The 14698-nt window shown below is 48.9% G+C and overlaps 1 protein-coding gene across 2 annotated transcripts in view; it reads left to right on the top strand.

Annotated features, from left to right (window-relative positions):
* RFX4 (regulatory factor X4) overlaps positions 1-14698 on the top strand; it is a 162680-nt gene that overhangs the window by 56052 nt on the left and 91930 nt on the right. For both annotated transcript variants that reach the window (XM_046010817.1, XM_046010816.1), the window contains exon 4: positions 5228-5351. In XM_046010817.1, the coding sequence (XP_045866773.1) occupies positions 5228-5351 (124 nt within the window). The remainder of the gene's footprint in view (positions 1-5227; positions 5352-14698) is intronic.

Here is a 14698-nt window from a genome sequence, read left to right as displayed (position 1 = left end):
GAAGTAGTCAGGGGTCCGATGTCGGGGTCTTAGATGCCAAGGGAGGGAATTAGGACTTTACAGGGGCAGAGGGAAGCCATGGGTGGGTTTGGATCACCATCTGGCCTCCAGTCGCTTAGCAAGTGTGATTTCACAGATTTTTAAGTCTCGGATGACTCTGAAAACCTCAGTAGTAAGTTATTATGTCCAGCAAAGTTTTTAAAACACCCTACTGTCCGATCTTCTGGGAAAAGAGAAGAAAAGGGTTCTGTTACAGACATGTCTGCAAGGACCTGGGAGAGGAGACTCTGAACCGAACGCTCACGTGTGCGTAGAAGAGAACAGGTTGCACAGGGGAACAGCAGGGCCCGTTGTGCTGGTGCTGAGACGTTCACTGCAGGCACAGACACAGAGCCTCCTCCCGTGCCCCCCGACCCCAAACCTCGTGAGGAGGTCTTCCTCAAACTGTGTACTGCAGATAATGACTCCCGCTGGCACCTGGACGGAGTTCATTATCTCCGCATAATAGGATGGGCTCGATTCAAATATGATCGCATTATTAAATAGAAGATCAGAAAATGGAAGACGTGGGGAATTTTTTGGTGATCATTAAAAATATCCAGGTATAATGGAGTATTGTTCACCATGTCAGACTAATGATGTCCTCCACAAGTGAGGAGGAAAAGGGGAGATTTCATCAGATATGAAAAGAAATAATTAACTGTCTTTCTTTCTGCCGTGCCTTGGTCAGCGAAGTGGACATTCCAATTAGCAACTTGAGTACACACGCGGACCTCTGGATTTCGTAAGGAGGTTTGGGGAAAGGTATCATGACGCTCTTTCTGCGGAAACTCATCAAGCGTCAAAGTGGCCCTGAATGCCAGTTACATCTATTCAGTCGCAGAGCTTATTAAAATGCTTCCTAGTCATAAGCCACCTGGATACCTTGAGGAATAAAACGTGCGTAGAAACGTTCTTCTTTAGAAGGCTCTGGCCTCTGGCAGGTAACTACTTAATTAACTCAGCCTGTGTGAACTGTCACTTGGACCCGCATGGATTCAAATAGTTTGTTGCTGCTATGGGTTTATTTAATGGGATACATTTTCACCTTGGTCTTCCATCTTAATGCTGATCTGTTGGCCTTACTAAGTGAGGAAACAAGCCACAGGAACGTTCAGTAGAAACTGAGGCACGGGGCGGGGGGGCTAAACAAAATAGCTAATGGAAAGGGGAGTCAGGAATTTACCTGGGAGCCTGTGCTCTTTCATACCACATCACTCCTGCCCTCTGTAACTCCACTGCAGTCTTTAGTCATGAGGAACAGGGCCCCCAGCCATGCAGTTGGCCCTCAAAACCCAGAGCGTGCCTTGGTTTCTCCCATCCACCTCACATCTAGCAACCACAGCATAAATGTTGTCTCTGCCCTCACGGCCACTCCTTCATTTCACGCTCTGTCTCTTCTTGCCTGAACTCTTGGAGTAGCTCTTAACTGGTCTCATTTGTTCATTCATTCATTCAACAGATACTACTAGTCAGCCGCCATGTACGTGCCAGGCCTCACTAATCAGCCGTGGCCTCCCACCATCGAGGCGCCACCATGACCTTTCCAAAGAATGAATCTGATCAGGCCACAATATGCTAAAGAAAATGTAACGGGTCCCTGTCATTTTAAAGGATCACATGCCTTTCATAAGATGAAATCTGAATGGCTTGAAATGCATGCGTGTTGAATGTACCCATGGATTTTTCTGGCCAAAATTAATTTTAGGAAATTGTTAGCGAGGATGAACAAAAAGGGATACTTTTCTCCCTCCCACAGCTTGTCCTGCACAAAGTTGCAGCCGCCCAAGTTGTGTGTGTGTGTGTGTGTGTGTGTGTGTGTGTATTGGACTGGAAAATGTTCCCCCATAGTCCAGAGAGTTGAAATCAAAGCTTGCAAAGGAAGTTGCTTAGTAGGACTCTCAGGAGTCTGAGATGAAACCTATGAGACTTAGGTGTTTTTGTTTTAATTGTTATATTGTCTTACAGTCAACCCGTTGCTGCCTAATAGATCATATTAAGCTTTAAATTAATGTTGGTGACTATTGTTACTGATGACACAGTGATGACTTCTGCAGCATCCCAGAAACACTCTGCTCTTCCCTCCTCTGAGTCTTTATTTTTTCAGTTCTCTGAGTTCTGCTTCACCACCCCCCGAAAATAACACTTTTGTTGTAACTCTTAAACTCCAAGGGCTGCCAGACTCTTGTGCCAGGCCGTATTCTCTTGTGGGCACCAAAGGATTCTCCCTCCCCCCTCCCCCATGGTTTCATGTTTTCAGAGGTTCCTCTGAAGCCCGTTCTCTGCTCATACCATTGTCTCCATCATCCAAAGCGCGTCTCGGTGTGTCCTGATCCTCCCTCTTCTCCTCACCTGGAACCCCTCCATCCACCAGAGCAAGGATACTGTCCCATAGAGTAAGACTGTCCCACTGACCGGCTGCTTGACCACGGGCACATGAGTTCCACTGCCTGAGCCTCAGTTTTGCCATCTAAAGCGTGGGTGTAATACCTACTTCAAATGGGTTTTGCGAGGATGGAAAGAGATACAAGATACCCAGTGCCTGGCGCCCGGCAAGAGAGCAAGAGATGCTAACCGTCCTTGTTGTCACAGGGTTCAAATCCCAGTCCCTCCACGAAACTTTACAGCATCTTCCCACTGTCCACTGCTCCTGTTGTGCTTAAGGATTCCTGTCTCTGTGCGTTACCCTCCGCAGAGAGGCTGCCAAGTGAGCTCGGGCCTAGGTTGTGCCTCATGTCGACACAGGAGCCTCAGGAGCCAGACAAGGAACAGAAAATAGATTAGGTGTCAGAAAAGGAGGGAGGAGTGGGGACTCTGCCCAGCTCGAGGGCACACATCCCTCTGGCCAGTTACTGGTCATACGGGAATATGGGCTCAGTGTTGCCAGATCTCAGCCTTTTCAAAGGAAGCTAGATTCTTACGTGAAGTGTCCTTGGGCCAACACTGTTTTCAGGTCAAACGAAGCATGTCTGTGAGACCCCCGTTTGTGAAAACTGTCGGTGATAGCCCACACAGGTTTGTGCATAAGCTGGTTATCTGGACCTCTGAGCTCACTTTTAGAGAGAAACAATGCTGCGCATGCCATGCAGGGGTCCAGGCTAAGCTAGAAAGCAGATTCCCGTTCATAGCTGACCTACAGCTTAGGGCAGTCCTAAGAAATGTAATCTCTATGTGAAAGCCTTTTCCCACAGGGAATGCATTTAGAGTTCTGATTTACGATGCTGGGGACACGTGTACTAGAATGGAAGCCCTTTCAGGACAGGTCCTTTGTTTTGTTCACTGCTATTTCCTCAATATCTAAAACACCACCTGGAACTCAATAAACACTTGTTGAATTAAAGATTACTTGGGTCTTTATCCACCTGCTCACCAGTAATCTGCTCCTTGTATGCAAACAAGGACGGTCTTGCTCCCCATGGGATCCCCAGCACTTGGCAGGAGCTAGGAGATCAGTAAGTATTTGTGGAACGAGTGTGTGGTGGCAGCGATCTAACCATCAAACACTTATGGAGCACCTGCTGTGTGCCAAGGGCTATGCTGGTCTTCAGGGATGTAGGAGTGACTCAGACACGGTGCCAGTCTCCAGGAATTAGGTCACACAGAAAGGATTGCACAAACTGTTTCCTGGAACGCTTCTAAAAACGGTCAGGAGTTACTCAGCATCCCCCTTCCCAGAAGAGAGGGGAGTGGGTGAGATGGTGAGACCATTCAGCACCAGGATTCTTCATTCATCTGAGCATTCCTGGGGTTGAACTCATCCGTAGGGTGTGGATATGAAGTCATTGAATTGATTTTCTTTCAACTGCATGTCGGAATGAGCCAAGCAAGTGCTGCCTTTTCAAGTGGGCACCTCGGGAGGCCACGTCCTCGTTGAACTTTATAGTTACGACAGTGCTGGACCCTTTTTTTGGCAAGTGCCTCCAGAGAAGCTAGAAGCCATTTGAGGACATTTGTTTCACTGCTTTAGGATCACGCCTTATTTTTGCTCCTTCCCCTCCCCCAAACTGTTTGGGATGAAAGCGTTCTTCCAACACTTTATCTCTCCAACTTGGTTCCAAGTGACTTTGGGTTGTTTCCTAAAATCCAATCTGTGATCAAAAGAGAAATATTTTCTCTTCTTGAGTTAATTGAGCAGCATGTGCCCCAGGCTGTGGATGCAGCAAGCCCAAAGAGAAGTCCCCCAATTGTCACGTACCCCAGCAGTTCTGTCGGAAGAAGTGTTCAGTCTTCCAAGCTGTCTGTGACAAAGGGGGCAGGATTCTTTCTGATGCCTGCACTCTGGTGTTTGTGTTAAGGAGGAGGGGGAAAACGACAAACTCTACCTCGTTTACTTTTGTGTGCCCAAGATCTAGCACGGACTCTGGCCGTGCAGGCACCCAGAGAGGTTTTACGGAGAGGAATAGTGATGAGGAAGATGATGAGGTCCAGCATCGAAGTGTTGATTGCGTTTCTCACGGTGCTGACTCAAGTCACACGTCGCATCTGATTGTCACGTGATCGAAGGTGAACACAGCCAGCACCTCCAAAAGGAAACTGAGGTCTGAGGTTAAATAAGTTGCTCAAGATTATCAAGCCAGCAGGTGACCACACTGGGGTCTGAGCCCCTGTAGGAAGCCCTCACCCTGGGCCGTTAAACTGTACTCATGGAGAAGGTGATGGGCATGGAATCATAATGATCCCAAAGAGACCAACGGGTTCAGCCTCCACTCTGGCCATAAAACCTCCCTTCAGTCAGTGGGTCCCTGGCTGTCCAGCTGTCTGGTTTTTCCTTTGGCATTTGTGTTCTCAGGCTATCCCACTGCACTGCTCTGCTCCAACCCTGGGACCCCTATCAGAAAAGGCTGCACAAGGGAGTGTGTGGTTCGAAGCTCAGCTGAATGGGGCGCCTGTAAGCTCCTGTGTATTTTTGGAACATTTCTGAACCTTCTCCACCGAGAATGGGGCCAGACCAGTGACAGCACAGAAGAGAGGGACTGGGAATTTGAGCTGAAAGTGACCCAAAGTCATAACCACAGGGACCACGGGTCTGATCCCGTTAACCTACCAACTCCGTGCCTGAACTTGGGTGGTGTGCTTGGTCCTCCTGGGTCTCAGTTTCCCCATCTGGAGGAAGAGTTCTCTCCTGGTCAGGACTAGAAGGCGCATGCCTTCCTTGCCTGAGGTTTGCTCACTGGGCGTTTGTCCGCAGGCTGGAGGAGAACTACGAGATCGCGGAGGGGGTCTGCATTCCGCGAAGTGCCCTGTACGTGCACTACCTGGACTTCTGCGAGAGGAACGACACCCAGCCTGTCAACGCGGCCAGCTTCGGGAAGGTGAGTCGGCCTCCCCAGCCTTCCTCCTCTTTCCCTCTTCTGAGTCACTGATGCACCATTCTTAAGCATTGCTGATATCTTCATTGCTTTTGTTTTTAAGTTACCAAAGTAAATACTTCGGTAACTTTGCTGCAAGCAAACACGTCTTAACAAGGAGATACCAAGCCAAACACCAAAACGAACAATTGCAAAGTATTGAAAACTCCAAACGATTCAGACAGGTCCTCAAGTGAAAAAGCGAACACCTAACTTGAATTTCCTCCCTACTTAATTTGCCAGGAACTGGACTCTTTCCTCTGAGAGGCCAATGTTAAACTCCCCAGCGTGTTGCGTGTGTGTCAGTGAGGCTGGGGTGGGCAGGCTGCTTGGCTTTGTATTGGGAAAGCCTTGGGGAATCCGGAAAACGGCCTCGCATCATTAGCCTGCCGGTCTGAAAATCCTCTGTGGGGGGTCGGTGCTATCTGTAACACGACTGCAGGCCTCGCTGCTGTCTGTCCATCTCGTGGTAAAAATACATCCCACACTTCAGGCTATGTCCACAAAAACTCCTTGTCGCTGGTCATTCATTTTCACAGGCCAAGGAGCGCTGCTGGAACACTCTTCTAAGACTGATAGAATTGCAGGTTTGGAGGCACCTGGGTGGCTCAGTTGGTTAAACATCGGACTCTTGATTTCAACTTAGGTCGTGATCTTAGGGTCATGAGATCGAGCCATGAATTGGGCTCCATGCTTAGTGCAGAGTCTGCTTAAGATCCTGTCTCCCTCCCCCGACTCTAAGTAAAGAAACAAGTAAGTAAAATCTTAAATATATATATATGTATAGGTTTTTATACCTCTAAAATACCTAATTTAATTTGAGTCCGTACATCCAAACTCTTCCTTCTTTTATTAGCTTCTTTCCCCCATGTATAAGTTTTGCTGCATTTGCTCACAAAAAGGCAGGTGTGTTTTGTACCAGGACTCCTCACCAGGTTTCCGAGTACGCCCATAACAAGGACTGAAGTGGCAGGAAGAGGTGACCTTTCATCCGTCATCAGCTGGGTTAGGGGAAAGAGCAGTGTCAGGCCTGAGCCAGCAACTGCCCTTCTGCCCCTCTGCTGGAGAATTCAAAGCCAAGTGGCTGAGAATTATTAGCTCCACTGAGGAAATGGGAGGATGCTCCGTGGTGACTTAGGGGAGGGCCTATGATTTTGTGATGCATTCCACGTGCAAACAATTGTTTAAAAAGGTGAGTGGGGAAAGCAGCTTTGCCGTTTCTTTCACTCATTTCTTCGTTCCTTTGGCGTGGGTTGAGATGGGCTGCGTGGTAGGCACTGTGTTCTGCAGAGACCCAGAAAGGAATTGAGTGTGGGTCCCACTTGTGGAGAGCCTCACAGTCGAGGGAGGTCGGTGAGCGCCTCAGTGGGTGCGAGAAGGAAGGGTGTACCAGGAATGCAGGGGGTGCTGGAGCTTTGTCACTCATCTGGGGTCCGGAGACATTCGCTCGTATCCACACTCCCTCACAACGGCCCCTGTGGAGAGATCAGATAAAGCCTCCAGTGGCGGGAGAGGTTGGGTGAACCGAAAGATCCAGAATGCTAACTGTCCTGGACTTATCCCTTAACTTCTCTGAGTCGCCCTGACCTGGGACTCTTCCTTCCGCACAGAGCACCTCTCTCCACCTGTGCTGTTCAGGACAGTAGCCACTATGATTGTTTAACATAAGCAGAAGAAAAAATTCTGTCCTTCAGGCACACTAGCCCTATTCCACATGCTCACTGGCCACAGGTAACTGGAGGCTGTCCTACTGGGCAGTGCAAACAGAACACTTCATCATCACATAAGGTATTACTGGACAGCCCCGTTCTGAACCTTTGTGAGCCAGGGATGAAACTCACAGCCCTCTGGACTTTGCACCAGACAGCCCGCAGGAAGCACCTGTGATCCCAGGAGATGGAAGTCTGCAGGAGGGACTTAAATCCCAAACAGGGTCCTGTGGAACAGGTAGCCCCAGCTCAAGACTCCCCACCACACTTGGAGGTTCTGGGGCCTCCCCCTGCTACTTCCCCACAAGTGGTCTCAGCCCTCTCTGCTTGGCTGCCTCCTCTTTCCCTCTCCACCACCTCCCACTGCTCACCTTCCCCCTTCCTCCTCGGGACCACCTCCACCAAATCGCCCCTGTTCTCTGATCCACATTCCTGCTGACCTCTATGCACCAAATGGCTTTTCAGAATCTTTTTCCAAATAATAACTTTTTCTCTCTAAGAATTATAATGTCAGCTGCTTCCAAAATAGCCACCAAAAAGGCAGCCAAACTCTGTCTTATCTTCATTCCAAAAGCAAGGACATAGTCCAATGGTTTTAAACACACAAACGAAAGAGCTCTTTGCAGGTACCTAGACATGGATTTCAAACGTACTGGGAACTGGGGCTGTCCTTCCAGCCACAGAGGACAGAAGGGGCCCGCTGAGGGTTTCCGCACTAAGCTCCTCGAGCTGGAGCCCCAGCCGTGCTCTCCCTTCCTGAGGGCTCCCAGCTGCAGCCGCCTCCCCGCCCCCCCCCCCCCCCCCCCCGAGAGAAAGGGACCGGTTGTTCTGTGAAGCCTGGGATTGTCATCGTGGGCAGCCTTGCTTTGAACAGATCCATCCAAACTTTCCATTCATCTACGAACTTTTAACTCTGAGCAGACAAGGTTCAATACTTCGGCTTCGCGTTTAGAGAAAAGTGTCACTGGTGGCAGCTTCCCCCCACCCCACCCCCACGTCCCCTTCTTGCAAGTGGGCTGAGGGGAATGCGAGGCTCTCCCCCCATGTCGCCTGGCTGGGATACTGTCCTTGATAAAATGAGGAGAGCGCAGCAACGGTTTTGCCCCAAGCACGATCTGAGAGAGATCCTCTTTCCAGCACTGCGGCCACACTCCATCAGCCCGGGCTTCCAGTAATACCGTATTGACTTTGGGTCCCAGAATTAATTTAGGCGTCGCAGAGAATGCTGAAGCTTCGAGCCGAGCTGGTCTTGTGCCTGCTATTCTGTTGGCCACCACGAAAGGTGACCCAGCTTGGAGTCACTGAAATTTTCTGAGCTCCCATTTCCTTACCTCTAGACGGGAGTAATCCCTCCCCAAATTACTGTAGGGCTAAAATGACACAGTGCCTATGAGAACATTTTTTAAATTGTGAAGTGTTCTACCAACAGAAGAAGGCGCCGCTATCTAAAACTGGCCTCCCTCCATCCAGCTTCTTGTTTTCCACCATTCTTTTCTTTTCTTTTTTAAAGATTTTATTTATTTCTTTGACACAGAGAGAGAGATCACAAGTAGGCAGAGGAGCAGGCAGAGAGAGAGGAGGAAGCAGGCTCCCCGCTGAGCAGACCCTCCCCCACTCCCTGACGTGGGATCATGACCTGAGCCAAAGGCAGAGGCTTTAGCCCACTGAGCCACCCAGGCGCCCCATGCTTTTCTTTTCTTAATAGCACTTATCATTGTCCCGACTGTTACCTGTACGATACAACTAATGTATTACATGTTGCATGAGTAGTTATCTACATGTCATTGCCTGTTATTCCACCACTACATACTACAGATAATATAGACTGTATATAAATAGTTATATACTAGTTGTAGACTGTATATAACTGTATAACTATCATATATATGACATAACTAAAAAATATATATGCGTACGTATATGTTAGTTGCTTGTTTTTTATTCACCTCCTTCTCTAGAATTGGAAGCTCCACGAGGACTTTTTTGTTCACTGTTAATCCCCAGCTCCCAGAACAGCCCCTGGCACGTAATAGATCTTCAGATATTTATTGAAGATTGAATTACTTATGTTATGACCATTTTCCAAGGACAATCATTTGACACTTGTGAATTTGTTTGACCTGTATGATGCCCATATAAAGCAGACATGATATCCATTTCCCATTAGCCCATCTGCTGAGCAGGGATGAACCTGTTCAGGTACCAGTGGAAACTGGCTGTGTTTTCCTGTACTCTGAAGGACTGCCTCCAGAGTCCTCTGTTTCGCCTTCCCGCTCTGTCCTCTGATGACATCACAGAGAAGCCCCACAGCATCTGACCATCATTTTGGTTTTGGTTAGATAATTAAAACTCCCTCTCAGCTATAAGAAAGTCCCATTCAGTCCAGTTTAAAACCTCCATCTGTGGGTGCCTGGGGGGGGGCTCATTGGGTTAAGCATCCGCCTTCAGCTCAGGTCATGATCTTAGGGTGCTGGGATCGAGCCCCGCATTGGCCTCTCTGCTCAGAGGGGATCCTGCTTCCCCCTCTGCCTGCTATTGTCTCTGCTTGTGCTTTCTCTCTCTCTCTTTCTGTCAAATAGATAAATAAAATCTTTTAAAAGACAAAGACAAAAACAAACAAACAAAAAAACCCTCCATCTGACATGGAAGTCAGAGTCTCTCCCTTCCTGAGTGAGGCGCAGGATTTGCTCTGTGCAAGGGGGGCACAGTGGGCCCTCCCGCTGTCCTCCGACTTCTCCAGAGCTGGGGCAGAGGGATGTCGGAGAAGGGCGGGAGGAGGAAAGTCAACGGGAGTCATTTTGAACAGCTGGTGCCCTGCAAGGTCTCCTTCTGCTAGTGACCTCTGCTGGGCTCATGGGTTTGGGGGACCCTATGGATCTCCATCCACACTGGCTACAGGGATGGTCTCTGCAGCTGACCTCCCTTCCACCACCCACCCCCAGGCCGCTCTTGTTCCTCCACTGAGTTGTGTCAGAGGGTTTTGACTAGCTCACTGCATACCGACTGTTACACCCCGACTCTCAGAGATGCCCAGATGAGCCCCCACAAATGTAGTTAATGTATGGGACAGGCTGAACTCAGCAGTGTGCACACAGAAAGTGACTTTGCTTTGTTCTACCATGTTCTGGCCAGGCCTCCTTCCCTGACCCCTGATGGTTTCATGGCAGGTTTAAGAGCTTTTTGGTTATTGATTATAAGAGCAAGTCTCTTTTCAATAATTCAGACTCTTTCAGACATTCAGACTCTTTTAGTCCAGTCCAGTACAAACCTGCAGCCTCAAATCCTCTTGAAAATGCCTCCCTGACCTCCAGCTCAGCCTTGACCACGTGTGGCCTGGGGACCTGCAATGGGGAAGAAGAGAGCGTGATCTGACCTTTGCTTTTCCCCAAACTTTTCTTCCTGCTGCTGGAGTCTACAGGCTTGTCAGCTTGAGAAAAAAGACGTCCAAAATGGTAACCCTAGTTTTCCAGAAGAAGCAGTAAAACAAATTTTACAATGGAACTGTACATTGAAACAGACACAAGATCATAGGGCTCAGTTGACCTGCACGCGACATCATACCCAGCTAAGTTGCCAGAGCCTATTACCATATCATTCTTGGGGCCGCCGGGTGGCTCAGTTGGCTAAGCATCTGACTCTTGGTTTTGGCTCAGGTCATGATATCATGGGTCATGGATGGAGCCCCACGTCAGGCTCCATGCTCAGCGGGGAGTCTGCTTGAAGATTCTGTCCCTCTGCCCCTTCTCCCACTTGCCCACACTCTCCTTCCCTCTCAAATAAATAAGTAAATCTTAAAAAAAAAATGGGTAACTCTTTAATAGATGTTAGAAGTATTTAGCTATGTCTAATTATGAATGCAGCACTCACAGACCTTTTATAAAATGAATAAAAATCACAAACACATAGAGCTTTCTATGACCTGGTACTGCTGTAAGCATTTTACATAAATCAGCATTCTCCAAACTACTATTTGAGGTAGGAACTGCTGTGACTCCCCCATTCTAGAGATGGGTAAACTGAGTCCCAGAAAGGTAAATTGCCCAAGGCCACATAGTTATTAAGTGGATGGGAACCTGGGAAATCTGATTCCAAGAGTCCAGGCACTTAAACTTATCTCATCTACCCAGAGCATTTATTTTGGGGATCGGGGGGGGGTATGGTGTGTGTGTCTGGAGGCAGGAGGTGGGTCTATGCGGACAACAAAACTGTGGGATTTTGGACTTCGATGTGGTCATTAGCAGCCACCTGGCAACCTCTTAGATGATGGAATTTGGGAGTGAGGTTTCAGCCTCTCTGTCTCTCAAGGGCAAGTGTGCTGGTCATTGCAGTTGAGAAAGGACCCCCAAATCTTGCCCCACTGGAGGGTTCTAGGCACTGTGAATCCTGCCGCCAGTATTCCCCATGCTGCTTCCCCCTCAACACTTGGTTCACCCAGTTATTAGATATTCATTGACCTCATCCTGATATGGCCTCAGCCCTGTACGGGCAGGTGGGAACTGGAATGAAGAAGATAGTCTGTCCTTGGGGCATTTGGGTGGCTCAGTGGGTTAAGCCTCTACCTTTGGTTCAGGTCATGATCTCAGGGTCCTGGGATCGAGCCCCACGTCAGGCTCTGCTCAGCAAGGAGCCTGCTTCCCTCCCTCTCTGTGCCTGCCTCTCTGCCTACTTGTGATCTCTCTCTCTGTCAAATAAATAAATAAAATCTTAAAAAAAAAAAAAGAAGATAGTCGGTCCTTGAGGGGTGCAGGCTGCAGAAGGGACATATCCCTACGGGAAACCACAGAGCACAGTGGCAGATGTGCCCCTGAGCTGGAATGCCCGTGAGTGGAGGGGCTCGGAGAGGAGACTGCTGCCTCCTCGGGGTGGGGCAGGGGTGGCAGCCCGAGAGTGGGGTCAATCTGGGAGGAGCCCCAGACACCCACAGTCATCCTCTCCCCACAGCAGCCCCGTGAGAGCCACAGAAGCTGAAGAGGGTGTGTTAATGTCACCAAATACTTCCTTTTTCTGCGGCTCCACTGGTCTTTTGGAAACTCTGAGCAAAAACTCTACCTTCACAAAAATGGAGCATCCCTGATTTGCAGCAAGCTAGGCTTTTTCAGGAACAAAAATGGGTCTCAGATCTCTGAGCTGGAGTACGTCTCTGACTTACCAGTGGATTGCTTTCCAAGCATCTATTACATGCGTTGGTGAGAAGCTGAAAGGCAAAAATACGTCTTCTTTAACAAACCTTGGTTGAGGTTCTACCGTGTGCTATAGGCCAGGAGTTTCCAGTAATGCCAGGTGTGGAGTCCTAAACTTGAGGATTATCACCCTTGCTCTCTGCACCTCCGTCCCTCCATCTGTCACGGGGGAAAGTTAGTCCAAAACATACGACGGTCTCTACCACATGAGCTGGAAATACTTTGCAGCTAGAAACCGTAATGGCAGTATCTCGTGTCCTCCTCATACGGCCCTGTGAGCTAGACGCTGGTTGGTTTGTTCATTTTGAAAGTTGACATGGCTGACTCCAGGCCACTGGAACCTTCTCCATGAAGTAAATCCTGGGTAGAAATCAGAAGGTGGAACAGTTAGGAATTGTGTTGGGAATGTGACATGTCACCCCAAACAGTGACATAAATAAGTGAGTGATTTTACTTTTCTTCACGTAGAATAAGTCTAGAAGATGATCACCCAGTACTGCCATTACAGTTCTAGAAGCGCGTCGGGGACCAGGGTACCTTCGATCTTTCCGTGCTCTGGCCTTTGTAGCAGATGGCTTCCAACTTCGTATTGCCTCGTGATCCGAAGTGGCAAAGGCTGTATTCCAGGCAACAAGTGGGAGAAAGTGGGGGGAAGAAGAGAAAGGTCAAAAACTCCAGCCAAATCAGTTGTCTTCAGGAGCTTTGCCAGAGCCCTCCATCTTGCCTGCCGAACTTGGTTGTCAGGGGAGCAGGAAACTGTACACTGTTGCCCCCTGGAATAAAAAATTAGAGTTTGGTTAATAAAGAAAAAGGGGGAACAATGAGACATTTTAGCCACGTACGGACACTTTAAAAATCCATTGTATTCTGTTTTTTAAAAATTGAGATATAATGGACATATAACTTACTAAAGGTGTACAACGTAATGCTCTGATACATGTGTGTATTGTGAAATATTCACCAGACAAGCTTAGGTAACGTCTCTCACTACGGTAGTTAATGATTTTTTTTTATATTTTATTTATTTATTTGACAGAGAGGTCACAAGTAGGCAGAGAGGCAGGCAGAGAGAGAGGGAAAAACAGGCTCCCCACTGAGCAGAGAGCCCAATGTGGGGCTCGATCCCAGGACCCTGAGATCATGACCTGAGCCGAAGGCAGAGGCTTAAACCACTGAGCCACCCAGGCGCCCCGGTAGTTAATGATTTTTTATTGTGATGAGAACTTTTTTGGTGATAAGAACTATAAGGTCCACTGTCTTAGCAGCTTTCAAACATCCAGCAAGTCGACAGTAGCCACCATACTGACCACGGCGTCTCCAGGACTTACTCGTCTCCCAGCTACAAGGGGGAACCTGTTGACCCCTTTTCCCCACATGGCCCCTGTGTATCCACTATGAAATGGAACCAGGATCCTGAAAACGTGTACCGAACACCCTGAGATTAGGAGCCCATGGGAAGGAACAGAGGCAGCACGATGCGATCTCTTAAGGCTGGGGCTGGGTAACGTGATTTACGGTCAGCACCGTCCAGCGTGTCAGCGAGAGGCAGATTCGTGGACAGCTGTGACAGCTGTGACACAGTGTAATTTGAACACGTGGAAAGGCCAGGTCACCTCAAAACTGCATGTCCCCTGAAGACTTGTTGATGTCCCATAATCCTTAGTTCCTTTTCTTGAGGAAATGCAGCCAGAACAGAGCCAGATAACTCATTAATACGTATGGGTTACTAAGACCTCAAATGCAAAGAGTTCAAGCTATTCAAGGGCCTTAGAGATTGGTTGGTGGGACCCAACCACCTTCCTTTTCTAGCTGAGGAGATGGAGAGAGGGACTGAGTGGTTCTCCTGAGGTCACACGTGTCTTGGCAGGGCTGGGGATGTGGGGCGGGGGACACCAGGAAGCAGTAGGGAGAGAGACAGGGGGAAGCTGGGGTGCCGGATGTATGAATTGGGTTCATAATTTTGGCCTGCCTTTCCCCTGTGCGGACTTGAGGTCGTTGGCAGTTTGGGCTGTGGGTGGCTTTTCCTTGCCTATTTGGCTCCTTCCTCATGGCTGGCCATGCTTGAGTAAAGCCAAGAATCGCCTAGCGTATTCTGGGGACCCGTGCTTGGGGCAGCTGCATATACCTTGAACGGAGAGGGAACCAAAAGTTCCTCTGACTTTGTGGGCCTGCCGTCTCTCCTCAAGAGTGCTGACAGGCCGTCCTGGCCCTGGGTCATGCGTGCCCCTGTGCGGGGTCCCTGACCAAGATAAAGGTGCTCTTGGGACATTAGGATCCTTCAGGAATGGTCTCTTTCCAGTTTTCAAAGGAAACCCTTCAGTACATCGATTTCCTTCAACTTTAAATTCTCGTGTATGGTTTTCTCCACTTTTAGTACCTGCTGTGGCGTGTCTGTGTCAGGAGGTCTGATGTCACCCCAGGT

This window comes from Meles meles, chromosome 7, assembly GCF_922984935.1.
Source record: "Meles meles chromosome 7, mMelMel3.1 paternal haplotype, whole genome shotgun sequence".
NCBI lineage: Eukaryota > Metazoa > Chordata > Mammalia > Carnivora > Mustelidae > Meles > Meles meles.
Note: the sequence above shows the minus strand (reverse complement) of the source record. Positions and strands in the feature narration are given on the sequence as shown.